This window comes from Nansenia antarctica (assembly GCF_963989245.1).
Source record: "Nansenia antarctica genome assembly, chromosome: 2".
Taxonomy (NCBI): domain Eukaryota; kingdom Metazoa; phylum Chordata; class Actinopteri; order Argentiniformes; family Microstomatidae; genus Nansenia; species Nansenia antarctica.
Window position 1 is genome coordinate 76,064,360 of NC_137675.1, and position 21,793 is coordinate 76,086,152.

General features: G+C 42.5%; 2 protein-coding genes across 2 annotated transcripts; one reads left to right on the plus strand and one right to left on the minus strand.

The window, feature by feature from the left end:
* The first annotated feature begins 2,325 nt into the window (after positions 1–2,325).
* Positions 2,326–5,564, plus strand: elof1 (elongation factor 1). The gene is made up of 4 exons (XM_080524227.1): positions 2,326–2,380; positions 3,138–3,281; positions 3,561–3,631; positions 3,848–5,564. The coding sequence occupies exons 2-4, from the start codon at positions 3,166–3,168 to the stop codon at positions 3,910–3,912; spliced, it is 252 nt and encodes an 83-aa protein (XP_080380353.1). The 5' UTR covers positions 2,326–2,380; positions 3,138–3,165; the 3' UTR covers positions 3,913–5,564.
* Positions 5,565–7,779: 2,215 nt separating this feature from the next.
* On the minus strand, positions 7,780–14,908 carry cnn1b (calponin 1, basic, smooth muscle, b; the record flags this gene model as incomplete). Its single annotated transcript, XM_080524209.1, has 7 exons — positions 7,780–8,025; positions 8,750–8,896; positions 9,241–9,357; positions 9,771–9,908; positions 11,131–11,197; positions 11,454–11,575; positions 14,849–14,908. The coding sequence occupies 7 exons, from the start codon at positions 14,906–14,908 to the stop codon at positions 7,780–7,782; spliced, it is 897 nt and encodes a 298-aa protein (XP_080380335.1).
* Positions 14,909–21,793: the final 6,885 nt, after the last annotated feature.

Here is a 21,793-nt window from a genome sequence, read left to right on the forward strand (position 1 = left end):
CCTAGACTAAAAAAAAAAATTTCAATGGAGAATCACTTAATCTGTGTCTGTGAAGCCGCCTCTTCCACAGTTTTTATAGGAGGTGACCTGTGGAGGCGTTTTATAAATATACGGTAATCAGTTTTTCTCTCTCCGTAGGGCATCAGAGAGATGAAGCCCAGCGCAGATTCACAGAGAGGCACTGCAGAGATATGGTATTCAGGAAACTAGGACCTAATATTGGTTGTATCCTCTAAATCAGTGGTTTTCAACCCTCTCCTCGGGGACCACCAGCCGTTCCACATTTGATCTGTTCCACCACCAGCACACCTGATTCAACTAATGAATGAATGAATGAATGAATGAATGGTATTTATTGTCATTAATACAGTACAGGTACCGTACAATGAAATTTAGGAGGGGGGGCTCATCTGGTGCTTGAAAAAAAAAAAACTAAAAACAAGAGAGCCAAGGGTAAAACAAAAAAGAGAAAAGAGCTGGTTGACAAAAATAAAGGCTATGTACACTATCTACTATACAATAAAACACTGTGCTGTACACTATGCTATGCTATAAATATCCTAACTTTTTCCTATATCTGAACCTTATGTAAACATGGGTTGTCATATTGCACATAATACTTGTTGCACATTCATTAAAGTGTCACAGTAGCAGATTTAGAATGTTCACAGTTGTATCTCATATTCCAGTCTAGTAGCTGCCAGAAATGTTCACAGTTGTATTACAATATTGCACTTATGTTTACAATCTAGTAGCTGCCATCAAATTGTCTAGATTGTCCAGAGCCTAGAACCTAGGTCTTGGCTTTTAATCAAGTACAAACCATAATTGTTTTGGACTTGATTAGTTGAATCAGGTGTGCTGCTGGTGAAACAGATCAAATATGTGGAACGGCTGGTGGTCCCCGAGGAGAGGGTTGAAGACCACTGCTCTAAATCATATTGACCACCATGTTTTTTCTTCGTCCATTGCGCCATTGATGTAGGCTTACAAACTGATGTAGGCTTGATATGATCATCTATGTTATTTATTAGGGCTCACAAGTGACACCTTGTGACTAAACTAAATAAAGGTAATATTACCTGTCCGGGACTAATCCATGCTGTGTCCATTCTTAGTGCTTGGAGAGAATGATTGACACCTGCCAAGAACAAGCGGATGTTCTCAGACTAAGGTGAATGCCCTGCCCTGGGGTGAGGTTGTAGTATTGCTATAGCCTATTCATCTGACTAACTGCAGTTTCAGAGAGTTATCCTCCCCATTATGATAGCTTCCCTGTGTATCAGGGAAGGCTGGCAGAGGTAGAAATAGTTTTTTCTGATTTCTGCCTCCACCAGGCTCCCCTGCTATGTACTTTCATCTGGTGCTTATTTTCCTTCTTTAGATCCTTAGAGGCCTCAGCGATACAGTATCGGCTTCAGAATATAACAATATCGAAAGGCAAGGCCCCCAAGAAATTAGGTAAGATATCAGTTAAAGATTGTTCACAGTGTGATGAATAGAATAGATATTTGCATGGGTGATAACAAACCAGGGTAGTGTGTTTGTGGCAATTGCTGTGCATTTGCCCCCTTTTTGGTCTCTTGTACATTGTATAATAATAATAATAATAATAATAATAATAATAATAATATATTATATATTATATTAGGTCACATTGGAACAGTACAGAGAATAATGCCAGTCGCTTCAGATTCAGATGAGGGCATCAGTGGCGAACAGATTCAGATTCAGATGAGGGCATCAGTGGCCAACAGGCCAAAGAGTGTGTGTAGTGTGTGTGCCAGGTAAGTCAAATCATTCAAAACGTCCTTGCTGTTATCATCAAATGCTAATATCTAATTAATATAATATAATGGTTGTCTAATTGAATAATAGGCAGGTGAGACAACAGTGCTTGATATTTATATACTATAAGAAGAATAGAATAGAATGATAACAGTGTGAAGCTATTATCATACTTTGTGTGTTTGTTTCAGACGGAAATAGTTTGGAAATCAATGGTGGGATCATCTGTCTACCATTTTATTTAACCTTCTTTGTGGCACAACTCCTAGCCATATCATGAGGCCATGATTAAATAAAAGTGCAATGCCAATCAGAATTTAGTTTGTGAGTTTTCTTTACACTGGCATAAACTATCAGTAAACATTTTTGTTAGGTTTTCTTTTCTGTCAATGAATATATGTATATTTTATAATAATCCAATGAATACGTTAATAACGACAGAAATAACGTCACCTAAGAGGCGGGCTGATGACTGATGTTGAACCAATGATCAACCTAAAAATCCCTTTATTCGCCCAATCAGATGAAAGAGCTCGGCACAATTTCCGGATAAAACTACAATTTTCAACAACATCAAATCGTCAGTAATCGGGTAAGAAAAAGTAGCTTGTTAGGTATGTTTAGCTTGCTTTCTACTGCATAATCTATTGAATTAAAAAAACATAGATTTTGCGGACTGATTTATTTTTGTTTTCGTTATTCTCTCCTCAAGCTGTGCAAGATGACTGTGTCGCTAATCTTGCTGTGTTTCCTCGCGCTCTTTTGTCTTGAACATATTGGGAATTTCTGAAGATCAGAAGTATTAAACAAATAATAACAATAGAATAGTTATGGAAATAAACTTGAGACACCGATACTATGTGTTGACTAACATTCAGTATCAGTAGGCCTGTCTAAGTAGCCTAGCAGCAGTGATGCTGCAACAGAGAGGAAGTCCACGCGATGGCGGCTCACTGATGATGTCCACTTCTGTGTCCGTGTGGGCTTAGTTGTTACAGTTATACTTTTTCATAACATCATGGGTTGGTTAAAATGAAAACAAAGTAATGATGTGTTTCATTAGAAAACTATTGTCAGACAGTATGCCTGATAAAGAAGTTTGATCACAGGCGTTTATTTACACAGGCGTATTGTTAGTGGGCGCATGCATTTAGTAGGCCTATGTAGTTGACAAATAGTCCATGTCAATAATAGCCACAAGTCGTAAACGTCTAGTCTTTATATGCCTTACATGAACAAATGCCTTTTTAAAAATCTAATAACTTCAGTGAAGTTCTTCCACAGCAAGATCCATTGGATAGGTTCTTCACCAAAGAAGTAACATATCATTTGTGATTGAATCCTTACAGTTACAGTTTGCATTAGGCTACATCGAGGATGGGACGCAGAAAGTCAAAGAGAAAGCCACCTCCCAAAAAGAAATTGACGGGCAACTTGGATGTCCAGTTCACTTGCCCGTTTTGTAACCACGAGAAGTCCTGTGACGTTAAAATGTAAGTTCACCCAGTTGCTGCTGTAAACAGAAGCCTTTCCTGTATGCTGGGGAGGCTGTGGCTCAGGAGGTAGAGCCGCATTTAATGAGACTTGTAAACAAAGCAGAATTGCAATGCGTAGTGCCATGTTTGGAGTTTTCCACTGTACCGTTGGGTAATGACGGGTATAACGTTAACCTGTGATGCTGATATGATCATGTATGTTATACTGGCATGCACATTTCTCTGGGCCTGCCTGAGTGTATTGATGTCTGATAAATGTTTTCTCTTTCCTTGCAGGGAACGGACTCGAAACACAGGAATAATATCTTGTACAGTCTGCTTGGAGGAATTCCAGACACCTATAACTTGTATCCTTTTGAACAACATTAAACTGTCCTTTTGATTGTCTGAAATTGTCTCCCTCATTGTTGGCAGATTCCCACTTTCATGCTTAGCGCACCCAAAATACTTGTGGGGTGTTCAGAGAATATTAAAGTGTTGATTTTTGCTCTTAACCGCTTACTCTGTGTTCTGTTGTCCTCTTGTCTGTGTTCTCTTGAAGTTTCTTTAACACTCTTCTCCAGATCTGTCAGAACCAGTGGATGTTTACAGCGACTGGATTGATGCTTGTGAGTCAGCCAATCAGTAGCAGTGTTGTTCTCTCTCCCAACCCCCAACCCCCCGGACTCACTCCCTGTCTGACCGCTGACCTCAGCCCCCCAACCCCCCATATCCCCTGTGATGGGTCACCTCTGATCTCTGGCTGGGCCAGGGTTCTGTTCAGGGTTCTGTTCTGCCATGTAGTAGATGTGATGAGCTGGAGAAGACTGATGACAACATGCAGTACTGGGTCTGTGAAATCCTCAGTGTCCATCCACTCCAGCTCCTAACAAACTGAGTGATTTAAAGGTAGACTCTGGGATGTGACGTCACACCAGAAAGTCACAGCAACTTCTGCCAAAGATATTTGAAGTAAGTTAAGATGTGAACAACGCTAGGCACTCGTTAGACATCGGCGCATTCCCACCATCGCCATATGGGTGTCGGAGTGGATCCGTCTCCTCGTTTCTTGATCGTTTTGAAATTATTTCTGGTAGCGTCGCCCCTCTCTTTTCCCATTCATGTCTTATCCCAGAGTCTACCTATAACGAAAGTTACACTTTTTTTTTTTACACTATTTCCCCTCTGACAAGGTTGGATGGTGGGTAGGACAATGAAACATTCCAATGAATTCCTTGTTTTAAGTTAACTTTTCAACTGTCATTATTTAGTAGTTTAACTGGCAAGTCTAGTTGGTTGACATTCCTTTGTCTCATGTGTTTGTCCCTCCATTTGTGGGTCCGCTTGCCAAATGGTGTCCGCCTGATGTAATCAATGTGGGTGCTCCGTAATACCTCTATATTACAAATGTACATTTGATTTGGCTGTACAAATGTTTACATGTGATGTGGATTAACTAGCCAACTCTGTAACATTAGCGGAGTGAATTATGTGTGAAATTAGCATGCTAGCAGGTGTTTTAATATAAAATGGCCATGCCAACACAAAAGCTATAGCTCACTAGTGAGCCTGCATCAAAATAATGTTATTCAAGTGCAAGAAGATGCAAGCATCGACATAGAAACGGCATTCGAAAGACATTGATTACATCAGGTGGACAGTATCTGTCAGGCGGACATAATTTGGCATAACAGGTCCAGTAGATTTCAGTTTGTATGAGTCATGTAACCTGTAGTTAATTTTGTTTTGACCTAATGAATTTTTTTATTACAATCGATTTTTTAAAATGTAATCAACCAATTAAACATCAATGTAATTCACACCTCTCTGTATCTGATTACATCAGAGTAATTGAGTTGCATATATCTGAGTATGTCTCTGATTGAGAGGGTGGAATTCTCACTGACATTCCATGGTACACAAGTGGATCTAGAGTTTGGATTCCACCCTTAGTGAAAGAACTTGTTTATAAACATAGATCAGATCATGTTTTTGTTGTGTTTTTATTATATTGCACAAATGTCATTTTAAGTGAAAGGCACATACAAAAGAGATATTTAGGAGACTGAACAATGGGTAAAACGTCTGAACAACATTTACGCAAGGTTAAGACCACATGGGGAGCCAACAAAGACGTGTAATGTCACACATTGTATTTTGTCTGGATATCGATGACATTCATTCTGAATGTCACAAAGTATATTTTCTTGGCATTTTATGTGCACGTGACTTTGTACATAACGTCTAACGGCTCTGTAATTATACAGTATAAGTTTGGTCTTGAATAAAAGGAACATCCTTTGGTACATTTGATGGCTCAACTAACAATATAGATGTTTTTTCCCCCCCCTTCACCTTATGTCTGTATGAAGCAGTTAAAGGGATTCTGCAACACTAGATGGCATACAAATGTAGGAAATAGCCATGTTGATAATTCTGCACACATGAATATTGTCTCAGTCTCAGAACATGGTCCTTTTTGATGTAAGCACACTATCAATCACTATATATTCCAGAAACATTTTAGGAGTTGTTAGGAATAATATCTAATTCAGAACATTCAAATACCTGCACTTAATATAAAAAAAAACATATCAACACTGCCCTGTAATTCACCACCGCCAGGACCCATCAAAGAAGCTTTACACACTACAGGGCTAACCAGAACCATACTGTGCTGGCTCATACTTTCTTTTCACACGGTAATTCCCAGCACTGTTTCAGCAACTCGGGTGGATGTGCAATGAGACAAGCCCGGTTCGGCTAAGCTCAGTTCGGCTCTGTAGTGTGAATTAAGGTAAAGTTTAACTAATGCAGCTCTCTTTACCAGACAAGATTAATACGTATATGACTAGTCTAGATCCCGGGAAGCCAACAAGGTGCAGGGCAGGCATATGAACATAAATCTTATTGGTGAGTGAAGTGTAGAAAAAGGCACAATTGTTTATTATCTGAGCACACAAAGCGCAGGCCCGTTCTGCTTTTCAAGGTCTTTGCCCATGATCACAATACTCCATGAATGCATTGAACCATATCTCAACTTCCATTCCATCCATCCGAAGCTTTGAAGCATTTTTCTTTATAATTAAACCATCATGTACGCGTTAGTCAAAATTATGCTGTGCACTTGGGATATCTGATAAGGTGACAAATTTCAAGTAAGTGACCCTCACGCCTGGCTGTGCTCAGAATCACCTTACAATCACGTTACATTCAAGTCCAGCGGTGGGCACGGTACAGGTACGCTGTAGGTACAGGTACAGGTGTAGGTACAGGTACGCTGTACCATGAAGTGAAAGGGTCTACTGCATGCTGCTGCCATTCAGAGGATACCAACTGGAAGGTCATACCATCTAGTACCAATGGTCTAAACCAGCACATGGGTCACATGATGAGTAGCAGATGTGGTAGCTCTCCACGACCTGGCTTCAATCCCCACAATTCAATGTAGCCGTTGTATGTTATTCTAGCCATGTGCAGCGTGTGCAAATAGAGCAACAATATATAAAAGCTGTGTGCCACTGAGGCGAGAGGAGAACAGAAGTTGTCTCAGAAATGCTAATTGTGTGGCAACCATGAAGTCATAGATAGAGGGGCTTATTTGCAGCCAATGGCATCTGCTCTGTATACACAAAAAGCGTCAAAGGGTTGAAGAGACTACTTAATAAGTACTTTTAATATTCTGTTGGTTTGGTCATGATGCCTATGTTGGTCACTCACTTTAATGAAAGCAGACCAGACCTGACAACCTGCCTGGATGTAACTTATTGCCCAACTTTCTGATGATATAAAAAATATACTAGAAAAATGTTGAACACAGTCTAATCTAAAGTTGTGTAAAGTGGCTAATCGGCAGGCTTGTGAAGAAAAGAAGAGATGCCAGCACAGTGGTGCAAAGACAGCCAAAGTTTGCTCAAAGCTACAAGTCCATGTTCCTGTGTCCTCCTGGAAGATTCTGTGGGTTTCGTGTCATGGATGGAACACCAGAGCCTCTAGAATTTGGTTGTGGACGAGGGCTCTGGTTCCATTAGGGGTTAGAGGTCACTTCTTTCCTTTCATGGAATGTTTTCTGTTTTCTCAATGTTCGAGCTAGACGGGGATCTACAGCTGTGAATCTCTAAAAACGATGAAAGCTCTATAAATATAAAAGGACATACAAAATTGAGATTTATGATAGAATGGGTCTCTTCTGATTTCTTGATTTGATTTCTGGGTAATTTTGTTCACCATACTAAGATCGCTCAGGAAGGGAATTGGCCGCTAAATGAAAATGATTACAAAAAGGGCACATGATTAAAAATGATTACAAAAACAATGCACTCTTTTCTTCAAGGGGAACAAGGCGTCCCCTTATAGAACGGAAGAACACAATGCTTTGAAACAGCCTGGGATGATGATGATGATGATGATGATATTTCGACAACAACAGTAACAAAAAAAAACTGTTGGTATTGCTGGTTGAGAGAGGGAGGGAGGGGTTGTTTGAGGGTGGGCTGAGGGTTGTGGTCTGTCCTTGTTAGTCAGAGTAGGCGTAGCCGTCATATTCCTCGGCCCCCTGGCCGTTGTTGACGCCGTCCTCGGTGGGGTTGGAGCAGTACTTGTTGTCGTAGACCTGCCGGGCGCTGCCGTACGTGGTCATGCCCTGCTGGGACGCCCCCTTGTTGGAGCCCATCTGCAGAGAGACTGTGGTGGTGTCACAGTTCTCCAGGTCCAGCTTCTTGTCAAAGATCTGTCTCCTGGTACCTGCAGCTGTCATGCCGGACTGGGGAGAGAGAAAGAGAGAGAGAAAGAGAAGGAGAAATAGAGAGGGAACCACAAGAAGCACAGGAAGGATTAGACATCCTGTATAATATGACAAAATAATGTGACATTTTGCATAACATTGCCTTTTCAAGACAGGCAGATAAAGGAAATACTAATACATTAGATAATGTGGATTAGCTTTTGCATTTTGTTATGTATTGTATCTACAAGGTGTCTGTGATATTGTTTATTATGGCATCTATTCGCTCTCTCTGATGGATTTTTGTTTGTTTAAGCAGCCTAAGGATGGCCTGTTTCACTTGCATTGAAAGCTCTGTTGACCGCATGTTGTGCGTTCACAGCAACAGTTTCCAAATGCAAATGCCACACTTGGAATCAACACAGACCTTTTACCTGCTTACTTGATAAAGAAATAATGAAGGAATAGCCCACACAGGTCCATGAAACAGATTTTTTTGTCAATTGTCCAATTACTTTTGGTCCCTTGAAAAAGAGGGAGCTACATTAAAGAGCTGTAATTCCTAAACCCTTCCTTCAATGTGATGTGAATACCCTCAAATTAAAGCTGAGAATCTGCATTTTAAGCCCAGATTCATTATATAACGGTCACTTGAATATGTTTTCTGTCAGAGTCCCAATATATATGGACCTAACTGTATATCCATTTCAATTAATTGTTTTTGAGAAACCAGAGAATATATTAATTCAAACAGCGACTCCACCTGGTTGGCTCCTTTATTGGTGCCCATCTGAAGGCTGATGGTGGACTGGTCCATAGGGTTGTCCATGCCCGACTTGGGGTCGTACAGGTGGCGCCGTGTGCCATAGGAGGTCATGCCCTTCTGGCTGGCCAACTTGTTGGTACCCATCTGAGGACATACATACAGTAACCAAACGTTGGTGTGTTGGTTAAGATTGAGCTCTGATGACATTAAAAGTTGCAGAGGGAATACAGAGGAAAATTAGCTATCTAGCTAACTCTTACATTGATGTGGAAATGGGCATATTGAATAATTTGCATTGTCCCTGTCGAACAATACATAATACATAAATAAATGGACAAAACTCATAGACAAAATGGACAACTTCTCCACTGAAATTAATACAATGTACGTATGTATATGCTATTGTAGCTACTTCCACATCATAATACACATATGTTGATTCTAGGTACATTGAGACAAACAGAAGGACAGACTAGCTCAGCTCTGACCTGAAGACCAATCACGTTGCGTCCCTCCTTCATCTTCTCTGGGGCGAAACGCCGCTGTTGTTTCTCAGCATACTTCACCCCGATGTCGTACTTGGAGTGGAAACCCTTGGACTTGGCCTGAGGAAAGGAGAGGTACAGAAGCAGAGATTAGGTCCCACTGAGAAGGCTACTAACAATGACATGTGATGGAAATCTTACGTAGCAGTGGAGGCTGGAGGAGAATGCGTTACAATGAGCCCTCCTATGATTTCTACCTCCTCCAGCCTCCACTGTAACGTTGTAGAATAAAAACAATAGGTGACATGTTTTATGTTATGTCATGTCAATAATACAGTCATATATTGGTATGCAGTAGAGTTCTGGTATGCAGTAGAGATCTGGGCTTCAGTATCTGTACAGTGTGTACTTCAGCCAACATCTATGACTATGGTAGTCATGCCATACACGACAACGATAGTCCTAATAGTTGGCTAAAGAAAGAGGTAGGGATCTCGGGGCCAAGTTGCATTAGACCTCCTTCCGTGACTCACCACTCCAGCCAAGGTCATCAGCGTGCTCTGGACCTGAGTGTGGTTAGTGTTCTCAAACAGGTCGTTGGCCTCGAACAGATCATGTGGCTTCAACCCATATTCTGTGATGGCTCGGACAAAATTGGCAATGTTTTCCAGCTGAGCGAGAAAAGAAGTAGAAGTAGTTAAGGGTAAGTGATCCATTAGAGGGAAGTACAAATGAAGGGGCAGTGTTGGGGAGTAATTCCACTACATGTAGCTCAACTATTAGAGTAACTATGTGTTGCTGTACAGTAGCTTGGTGGTAGTTCAACTTAATTCAAAGTAGCTTTTGTTTGACAAAGGCAGCTTTAAAGTAGATCAACTTGTAAAAATAATTGTTCATCTAGTTAAATACATTTTCAGAGTAGTGTCACTGACCCTTAACAGTGTGAAGTGAACATCTGTTACAAAGTGTTAGTTTGATATTGTCATAACTGTTTAAATGAAATGTATTTGAGACTCCGGACTAATTTCCGTAGTTGGAAGAAACCTATTTATTCTGTAACGCCTGACAAACCCCCATTAACACTGAGGCATTTCCTGCTAATGTACTGGGACAGTGCTCAGGCTGCTGATGCATTCATCATTTGTTGTTGTTGTGTACTCTGGCACTCAGGATTCTCTGAAAGTGGCTCAACAAACACCTAAGTGCTGTTTGCTTTTCTAGTCCCACACAAAGAGAGCGAGGGACAAAACATATAAAATAATAAATAAAGAAGAGCTAACGATGCATGCTGAGATGAGCATGATTTACCTACGCAGCTGCTGCCAGGAATGTAAATAAGCGCCGTGTGCCGTCCATGTCTAGCAGATCTGGCTACTCTGGCAACGCTTGTCATTTAAAGGGCTTTTATAGAGGATCACAATTACTGAGAAACTTAGTATGACATTCTATGCCTGATGAAGATTGCCTGATGAAGGATTTTGCATATCTGAGGTAGTCTCTTTGCAACATAAGAGTGTAAGAGAAGCCAGACTTAAAGTAGAACTTAAAGTAGACCTTCGTCAAAGACCTGATGAAAGACCTGACAAAGGTCTTTGACCGAAATGTTACACGTTTTGTCCCTCATTGTTCTATTAAGCCTATTCTTAAGCCCGACCCCTTGTTTCAGTGGCTTGTAGGTATGGAGAACAACACAGACTGATGGTTCTTGGTTTATCAACACTGTTCACTGCTGAGCACAGGTTGTCATTACATATTACAGGGGAGGCTAGTGGAGGCAGAAATCGGAGGACGGGCTCATCCTCATTCCATTCCATTTCATGCATTACAATGAGTTAGAGGAATGGTATCAAACACGTGTTACTGTATGCATCATCTGCTTCAGAGCAAGCTCACCTGGTGCCAGTTTTGAGGGGAGGTGTTGATCCTTCTCACAGATCCTGGCTGGAGTGTGTTGATAAGGCTACACACAGGAAAAAGGAGCAGGTAAACATTTCAAAACAGTGTAATGACTTTGAGAGCCCCACTGTCCTCTTTGATCGTATGTAAACTGCAGTGTAGGCTGTGGGGGGGTAGAAATCTGAGGATGGGCTCATTGTAATGCATGTAATGGAATTCCTCATTCAATTCCATTTCATGCATTACAATGAGCCCGTCTTCTACCTCCAACAGCCTCCTCTGGTAAACTGATAAGCCAAAGGACAGTATCCTTCACTCACTCGCACAAGATGACTCCATCCTTCAGGCTGTCCATGAAGTTGTCGGCAACCCTCTTGCCCGTCACATCCTGGATCCAAAGCCTCAGCTCCTCCTCCTTCTGGGGGTCGTACTTCTGGGCCAACTGAGGGGCAGAGGTTAGAGGTTAGAGATTACAATAGAATGTAATAAAACACTTGCTGAGGGATGGGTGTACTCTAGCTGCTGGTTTTAGGAGATTAATGTGTGTGTGTGTGTGTGTGTGTGTGTGTGTGTGTGTGTGTGTGTGCGCGTGCGTGTGTGTGTGTGTGCGCTCAACTAACTGAGAAATACTCATATGACCCCCCAAGCTGTACAGTAACTACAGGAAGACACACAGACAACAAAACGGAACTCAAAGCCAGAGAGTCATAGCAGTAGCTCCCACTGTTTTCTTCTCCTCCCGTCTCGTAACAGTGGGATAACATTCCGTTCTCCTTTCCTATGAGAGCTTTACTGTAATAATAATAAAACCTGGAGAGGGATAGGAGAGTAAAAAAACAACAGGAAGAATCGTGAAAATGAAAAAGGCCCAGGGACATTCCTGCATGGAGAGACACTGATTCTCCCTTGCCTTGTATTTCCTTATTGGCACAAACGCTTCCCCCTAATACTTTAAATTCTAGAGTGGGGCCATAGCCCCCACCCCCCTCATTTCTCCTCCCTTCTGCACGCTCTCTCTCCTTTTCTGAATGTTCTGCTCACTCACTCACTCACGGCCTGGGAGAGGGCCTGCAGGACGAGGAGCCAACACAAACAGGTATTTCAAAGCAGCAGGGTTTGCGTAGCTTCCAGTCCATCACACCAAACTTGGGAGAAACAGCTCTCCTAATAACTCCTCCCTCCACTCCGTCACCACCCCCCCCCCCCGATTCTCTCTCTTTCTTTCTCTCTCACTCTCTTTCCCTCCCTCTGGGTTTCCCGGAATCTGTCCTTTTATAGTGAGTTGACTATTCAGGCAGACCATGTCTGATAACGTCATGCCAACATCGACAACACCACCTGCCAAGGTATTTTGGTCAGAGTTTGATTTTACTTTGTTGTTGTTGTTTTTTTTTCTCAATGTAAAGGTCATGAATGCAATCGGAACTGGCCCTCTTTTTCCAAACTTTGAAAGTCAGTCCTTGACGATACAAATGACCCAAATAACTTGGCACTAGTCCACTGGTTTAATAAATGTTTTTCATGAATGTCGGGTTACTAGTAAACAAAAGGTGTATATTACCAGGAGTGAATCCTTTCTACATACAGGCAATGGGTATAGGAATAAAATACCTTCCAGAGTTATTCCTGAAGATTCATAAGGATATGTATGATAGGTATATATTACAAACATATTTAAAATAAAAATGCAAGGTCTCTAGTAGTCAAGTAGGTCATAGTAGACACAAGTTATCATGTACTGTATGTATGTGCATGAAACATGAATTAGAATCCAGAATGCATTGTTCAGCCTCTCCTCGGTCTCTCTAGGATGATTTGTCAACCCCCACTGCTGTGTAAACTGTTTACAGAGGGACAATGTCAGCTCCTAAGACAGAGCGGTGTGACTCCTTAAAAGGAGGTAGGAGCCACTGACGTACCTGCCTGTATGTGGAGCATCTCCACTCTCATCTGATGTCATTAAACTGGCACTTATACTACCAGGTCGTCACCATTTGGCCAAGCTGCTAAGCAGGAAGTAGAAAATACCCTCAGACTCTCAGAAAATACGATTTTTAAACACAATGCGCTTTGAGTTGCATTCATGTACGAGAGGCTATACTACATAAATAAAGTTTGACTTCACACTATCCCTAACCCCTAACCCCACTTGTAATCTTATGCCTAACCCTAACTTTATAAAGACACAAAATAGCTAATTTACTCGCTCATCAATTTCAACAAGATTCACTTTGTAGCATGGCCATATCAGTGAGGACCAACACACCATCCACAATGACCCACAATGGACTCATGTGACAGCCACCACAGCCAGACAGAGACTTCCCTGAATATCACCATCTTGACTAATGACTATGGTGGCTGCTGGCCAAGGAGGTAATGGATGGACTGCAGAGTGCTCTTGTGAGATTGGATTGTTTGGAAAGAAGAGTTCTAGAATATCTATCTCTGAAAGTTCTGTCTGTCTTCCACACCCTAAAGAAGACACAATCTTGGCAATTGAAATGTTTTTCGGGAGTAAATGTATTTCTTTATAATTCTGTCTTCTCACCCACCAGCACAGGCAGCAGTAGAGATAGCCAGTCACACACCGAGTCCAAGCTCAATTATTAGATATCAATGAAACAGACGTCAACAGATGTAAACCAGCTACATTATCGAAAAGCTAGCATTTCGACAGCGCGAGTAGGAGGAGGCTATTTGAACCTGAGGAGTGAGTTTTATCATCTCAACCTGGTTACATCTGCATTCATGACTCATGATGTTGATTGTGCCTTACTGTCATTACAATGTCAATGAACATAAATGGACCTAATAAAAGAATAAAAGTAAAACTCCTGATGGTCAGGTAAACAAATGAGGAGCATGCATCATGGCTTTTCTGTTAAAACAAAGGAGACTTTTTTTTAAAAGGGCTCCTCGTGGAAGGAGTGACGGTTTTAAAATGATTACAAGGCCTTCTTCAGCCACTGGACGGACGTCCTGGGTTCAGAGTTCTGGGTCTGAGCTAATGTTGTACAACCTAAGGAACATCCTTTCCTTAACCACCCCCCACTCACCCGAGCCAACATCAGAATGTGGTTCTGATGTCAGCTGCATTCAGTGTGGGCCACAGACTGCCGGATGGTGTTGATGGCTCATGGCTGATATACTTGGCAGCTCCTGGAGACATTCTTATGATAGCATTGGAAGTTGCGGTGGGGCCATATGCCTGATGATAATCATGTGTGTTACGTTTGGGCTAGAGCGCAGGGTAATTCATAAAGGCCTATGTGTGACTCCTGGCTAAAGACCAATGTACAATGTGGATTCCTATCGGATGTGACTCAGGTCTGTCTGTGTCCTCTATGACAGGTGACATCCTCTCTCTCTTTCTCTCCATCATATTCTTACCATAGTTGACTACTGAGTTCATAATAATGAAACTACTCCTGAAAAAAGCAAACAACAACAACAACAACAACAACAACGGGCTATAAACGTTCACTCTTATCTAAAACATCAACATTTTCCCCATCAGGCTGTAGAGGAAGCGAGGTGGTATTTAGACTGGAGAACAGAGTACGGACGCAAGTGCCGACGACAAGCGTGTCAAGTGGGAGCATCCTCTTCGGGCACAAGCATCCTTGCCTCACACATCTCAGTAATGTTATGATCCGACGACCGACACCTTTCTACTGTAGCTAGTCTATGATAGCCTCTTGATATGACTTACCTTACTCTTGACCTCGGCAGATAGTCCAAAAGCTGGGCCGCTTCTGAAATGGGTTGACATGGTAGTCTACTAACTAACTACAGTAAGTCACAGTGGAGAATGGACCTTTACAAATGTGTGAAGTAGACCCCTCTGTCCTGGACAAAGACAAAGCACCGCAAAGTCCTATGTTCCTTTGTCCTCCTGTGCAATGGACAGACCCGCGGATGTCGCAGGTATTATTCGGATACTTCTGCCGTTCTGCTCGATCCGGTGGAGAGGCTTTGGACCACTTCGCAACACTTTCCAGAATCTTTTTTAAACTCTTCCCATCTGTGCGTTTCTGGAGTGCGGCGCGATTGGCTTGGGCCACCGTCCAATCACGACGTTGCTTCTTCCTCCGGGTGATGTCACCGCTATGGCATTAGGCTTGATCAGTGTCACTTTTTCCACCTTGAACCGATTTCAAGGATGCTTTTCAGTTGTGGGTCACTTTATTACACCCAATTCCACTTTCAATACCACATTATGGTAAATTACAGTAGTAATTATCACCCACATCACAAATTAATAAAACATTTATAAAAAAGCAAGCCTCAATGTATTTCCATAATTGATAGGCATAATTATAGTGTGCATACATTTTTACTGAATATTTATTAACTATAATTACTTAAAATCTTTGGTGGATGACACATTATGGATTACTTACCACATTATGGATTAATCCCATCGGTCACAATAATGACCTAAAAAAACCTTGGTTGCATCATGAGAAGAGGATGGCTGCGTCAAAGCTCCCAAACACATGCTGAATTTATGCAAACAGATCATGACAGGAACAACATCCTCAGTGATGATTTCACCTTCACCAGCCCCCCTCCCCCATCCCCCATCCACCACCACCCCTCCCCCACCCCCCTCCACTGTTGATAATGAAGAGCCAAGGGCCTCTACCCTCCAGAGGGGCCAGTCAGAAGAGCCAGGGGGCTCTACCCTCCAGAGGGGCCAGGCAGAAGAGCCAAGGGCCTCTACCCTCCAGAGGGGCCAGGCAGAAGAGCCAGGGGCCTCTACCCTCCAGAGGGGCCAGGCAGAAGTGCCAGGGGGCTCTACCCTCCAGAGGGGCCAGGCAGAAGTGCCAGGGGGCTCTACCCTCCAGAGGGGCCAGTCAGAAGTGCCAGGGGGCTCTACCCTCCAGAGGGGCCAGGCAGAAGTGCCAGGGGGCTCTACCCTCCAGAGGGGCCAGGCAGAAGTGCCAGGGGGCTCTACCCTCCAGAGGGGCCAGGCAGAAGTGCCAGGGGCCTCTACCCTCCAGAGGGGCCAGGCAGAAGAGCCAAGGGCCTCTACCCTCCAGAGGGGCCAGGCAGAAGAGCCAGGGGCCTCTACCCTCCAGAGGGGCCAGGCAGAAGAGCCAAGGGCCTCTACCCTCCAGAGGGGCCAGTCAGAAGAGCTAAGGACAAATCTGCAGGTGGTCAAAAATAAAGATAGAGTGTTCAAACGATCAAAGAGGCCTGTCACTGCTGTGATTCCAAAACACATAGTATACAGCCCAAACACTGCAGAATGTGTAAAACAAAGCTGCCCCGACCCAATGGATGTTTTCCTACTAATGTATCCACCCACCCTAAGAGAGATCACCATTGAAATGTCCAACCTGTACTCCACCCAGACCCAGGGCAAGCAACTGTATCTGAGTATGGATGAGCTACTTACTACTCTGCTACTCTGTTCCAAGAAGACACATGTACTGGTCACTTGACATTGATGTACACAATGAAAGCATTTCAGATGCAATGTGGAGAAATCGGTTTGATGAAATAATGGCCTCAGCTCATGTGGTTGACAACACAAAGATCACTGACGACCCATTTTTTAAGGTTAGGTCCATCTTCTCCAAGCTCAATCAGTCATACAAAGTCATGCCATTTCAGGAATGGCTGTCAGTGGATGAGAGCATGATCCCATACTATGGCTGACATGGATGTAAGCAATTCATAAGTGGTAAACCAATCCGTTTTGGTTACAAGCTATGGAGCCTAGCGGTGCTAGGGTTATGGTTAGGGTTAGGCTTAGGGGTAGGGGTAGGGTTAGGGTTAGGATTACGGTTAGCACCTAACCCTAACCCTAGTTTTCCCACATGTACCGTATTCCCACATGTACCGTAACATATATAATGTTATATATATTTTTTTGTTAGTGTATGCCTCTACTTGAATGCATGTTCTACAGGCTACCTCTATCCTAAATGTTACCTTTACTATGTTCAATGTGAATGAATCACACATGATTGCTATACAGTTGTTAGTGAATGTTGCACTAAATTGTCACAATGACAATGTTACAATGACTATTGCACTAAAGTACACGTTCAAAATGAACAATATTAATGTTTCAATACATGTTGCACTAAAATAACAATGTTAGAATGTGTGTTACAATAAAGTGGCAATGTTGAAATATGTTGATGGTTGTTGTTTATTTGTCTTTGCTCTCTGTATTCATATCGGTGTATGAGGGTTTTTGATTATGTAATAGTCACACTAAAATGTGATCGAGCATTCTAGTGGCAATGCTGGGGACTGTGAGTGAGTTTTAAATGTGTTAATACCTGGGCTGGGATATATACACATTTTAATGACTGCATAGGAGAAATATGTTAATTCAGTCTATAAATGGTAGGTACAACACACCATCCTCTGTTGTGATTTCTACCTCCACCAGCCTCCCCCGATACTAACCATACCACTAAACACCCCCATATACCACACACACACACAATATATTCCAGAATGTTTGATGTGAGATGTGTGTGAGCTATACAGCTTGGGGCCCTGACGTATCTCTGGGAATGATGAGCTGGTTTTCCTCATTTACCCCAGTGCGTTGCTCTCCTCTCATCCCCTCCCCTCCCCTCCCGCTCCCCTCCCCTCCCCTCCCCTCCCCTCCTCCCAACTCTACAGGCAGATGACAAGGGAATGGAATGCAGGGAGCCAGGGGGTTGCAAAGCATCGAAAGGGAACAGACGGCACTGCAGATCCTTAGAGTGCATGATTCACTCTGCTACTGTCCCTTTGGTTCACACACACACACACACACACACACACACACACACACACACACATGGTAGCGATGCATTACCAGACAGGGGTATGAGGTGAGGAGAATGTTCTGGAATGGCCCAGTGATGAGCAGTGTGATGTAGGCGGAGTGTAGGATCGGGTAAGTGGTGATGCTGGAACTATTAGTGGGTTTCAAACACTCCCCAAAGGATTTGAATCAATCAAATGAAACATTGATGATACATCATCCACTTCACAGTGTTATTACATTCGGTGTCCCAACCAGGGGAGGCTGGTGGAGGTAGAAATTGGAGGACAGGTTTATTGTAATGCAGGAAACATGTTTGATACCATTCTTCATTATTCTTCCATGCATTATAATAAGCCCCTCCGCCGATTTCTACCTCCACGAGCCTCCCCAGGTCCCAACAACACTGTTAAGGAGATGACCTTTCACTTTAAATGGAAGGTCAAGAAAGTCTTTGCCTGAGCCAAAGACAGAGACACATTAAGTATTTCTTGAGGGACAGCCTGTCTTCTATCAGTCTCTTCTAAGGGATCACAGGTGTGGCAACCTTACAGACGTTAAAGTTCTTGGTGTGAGGAGAGTTAAACAGAGTTCAACCTCATTAGACATAAAACTGTCTCTGTAGTCAGCCAAATCTGATATCATTCCACACACAACTCCAAAAATGGACTGGACAAAATTATTGGCACCTTTTCAAAATTGTAAGAAATAATTGTATTTCAAGCATGTAATGCTACTTTAATTTGTATTTAAACTCACCTGTGGCAAGTCACGGGTGCTGGCAATATAGAAATCACACTTGCAACCAGTTAAAATGTATAAAAGTTGACCTTCGTGTTGTGTGTCTGTGTGTACCACACTGAAGAGCAAAGAATTGTCTGAGGATTTGAGAACCAAAACTGTGGAAAAGCATGGACAATCTCAAGTCCATCTCCAGAGATCTTAATGTTCCTGTGTCCACTGTACGCAACGTCATCAAGGAGTTTACAGCCCATGGCACTGTCGCTAACCTCCCTGGACTTGGACGTGGACGGAAGAGAACCATTTATGAAAGGTTGCAACAAAGGATTGGTCGAATGGTGGATAAAAAAAACCTAGATCAACTTCCAAACAAATTCAAGCTGACCTGCAGACACAGGGTGCAACAGTGTCAGCTCGCACTATCCGTCGCCATCTGAATGAAATGGGACGCTATGGTAGGAGACCCAGGAGGACCTCACTGCTGACACAGAGACATAAAAAAGCCAGACTGGAGTTTTCCAAAACTTACCTGGGGAAGCCCAAGTCATTCTGGGATAACGTCCTGTGGACATGATACCAAAATAGAGCTGGAGAGTTCTGAAGTGGCCAGCAATGAATCTAAATCCCATAGAACACCTGTGGCGCAATCTCAAAACAGCAGTTGGGAGTTCTATCAAATGTGATAGACTTGGAGCAACTGGCAAAAGAAGAGTGGTCCAAAATTCCAGTAGAGAGGTGTAAGAAACTCATTCATGGTTACAGGACGCGATTGATTTCAGTTATTTTTTCCAAAGGGTGTGCTACCAAATATTAAGTTGAGTTGAGTTCTGTGTAGAATCATATCAGATCTGGCCTTTTTTCTCCGCTTTTTTGTGTTGTTCCAATGCAAACCAAAGAAATAAACATGTGAATACCAAAGCATTTGTAATTGCAATTTTTTTCTAGGAGAAGTGATGCATTATCTGACAGAAGTGCAGGGGTGCCAATAACTTTTTCCATGACTGTATGTCCAACAGCTAAATGGCTAAAGATTTAGTCTGTACCTGAGATGCTTCTACAGTTCGCCTGCTAAATGGAACTTCATATATCTAAACAGTCACGACAGAGTTTTCACAATAAATAACTACAGAGCCATTTTTGGGACTGTGTGTTTTAGTACACAACCTCACATATGACTATTCACTTTATACCACTATGACCAACAGCTAAACGGCTAAAGATTTTGTCTGTGATTGCCTGAGATGCCTGATCAAATCCATCGATTACCACTAATAATTATATAACAACAACTGTACATACAAATGGTTTGATCATTGGAAAGAGAGAGCTATTAGGTAGTATAGGAGTAATGAGTGATGATGGATTCACTAAACCCTCAACTTAAAAGCTCCCTGCACAACCTTCAGGTATGAGTCTGGTCGGCGACTGTGATGACAAACTGAAATTATAGTGTGTGTGTTACATAACATTACCATAAACAGCCTGTCAGTGGAATACAGAAGCAGCACAAGAATCAGAGAGAGCAAGGGAGAGAAAGAGAAGGAGAGAGAAAGAGAGAGAGAGAGAGAGAGAGAGAGAGAGAGAGAGAGAGAGAGAGAGAGAGAGAGAGAGAGAGAGAGAGAGAGAGAGAGAGAGAGAGAGAGAAAGTGAGTGTTTGTAGTTGAGAAGCGGGACCAAGCAAGGGTCTTATAAACATTTGAGAGAGAGAAGAGGCACATGGGAGGAATTTGGACACTTTATTTGGGCATGATGGGAGCAGGGAAGGGCCTTAGCTTGCTAGATGAGAAGCAAAGATGTAATGTGTCGTGATAGTGGAATCCCTCAAAGATAATGAACTAGTCTAGCACCCTGTCAGACGTTTGCGATGCTGTAGGTGTGTTTATGTTGGGGGTTGTGGTCATGTTATACTAGAATCTACATGACATCATAATAGAAGTTTATGGTGAGGTTGAGGTCAAATTAAATGCAGACAAGAGAAGAAGCAGAGACAGTGAAACTTCACCCTCCCATCCAATACCTCTAGAGTTAAAGCTCCTGTAATCGCATGTTTATTCAAACTGACATACAGCACTGACAATGTTTTCCATTATCTTGGACAATGCTTGCATACTGTTGTAACTTTAAAGTCAAACTAAACTAGGGACAATTATCGAGACAAACTCTGCTTCTGTATTCCGTTCTGTGGAGTAGGACTGAAAAGTAAAAAAGAAGAGAAAGATGTATAACAGAGAGCGTGCATGGATAATTAAGGAGATGTATAGTAACCTTGGTAGGACACCAGGGGGGGTATTCCATCAACGTCACTAAAGGAAAATCCAGACTTATTTTTGATAAGTCTCGCGAGATACTGTATATCAGAATAAGCCTGGATTTTCCTTTAGCGACGTTGATGGAATACCCCCCTGGGATAGAATGAGAGCTCAGGGATACAGAAACAAATGGAGGCTTTAGGACAGCTGAGAGATCCAAGAGAGGCTGACAAATTGGGCAAGTGATAATACTTGACAAAGCATAGAAGGTATTCAAGTATGCGTGTGTGTGTGTATGTCAGTGTTTCTAGAATTGTTGGGAAAGATGGAGAATCAGTGGGAGACAGAAAGCTGCTGCTTCATGATTTGCAAAGCTCCAGCCCCCCCCTCCCTCCCTCCCCTCTCCCTTCATCCAGTCTGTCTGGCTATTTATGGTAGAAGGCCTCCTCAACCTTCCAGCCTCAGAAGAATTCAAAGGGCTGGGCTCATGGCATAATAATAATCTGGGCTGTCAGTGTCTGACTGAAAGTTTAACAAACAAATCTGGTTTTTATTATTTACAAATGTGTGAATTCATACAAAATTGAATGACTGGGTGATCTATAAAGTGATATTGTGTATAGCTGTTGACATCAAGGTGCTACTTGATGAAAGGCTGGATGAAAGACATTTTTAATCCTCAGTGTAAAGCCAAGGGTTTAAGTACCTTGTAAAAACTCCTCTTTTTATAGCCGCTCAGAGGTCTGGAATGCTGATTTATTTGTCTGGGAAAGTTTACTGTTTAAATACAACATCTCAATAATGTATTTGTAACAATATGTTGCTTGACAGTACTGCCTAATAACATGAGGTTCCTATGCTCCCACACCATGAGACTTGCCCTTTAGTT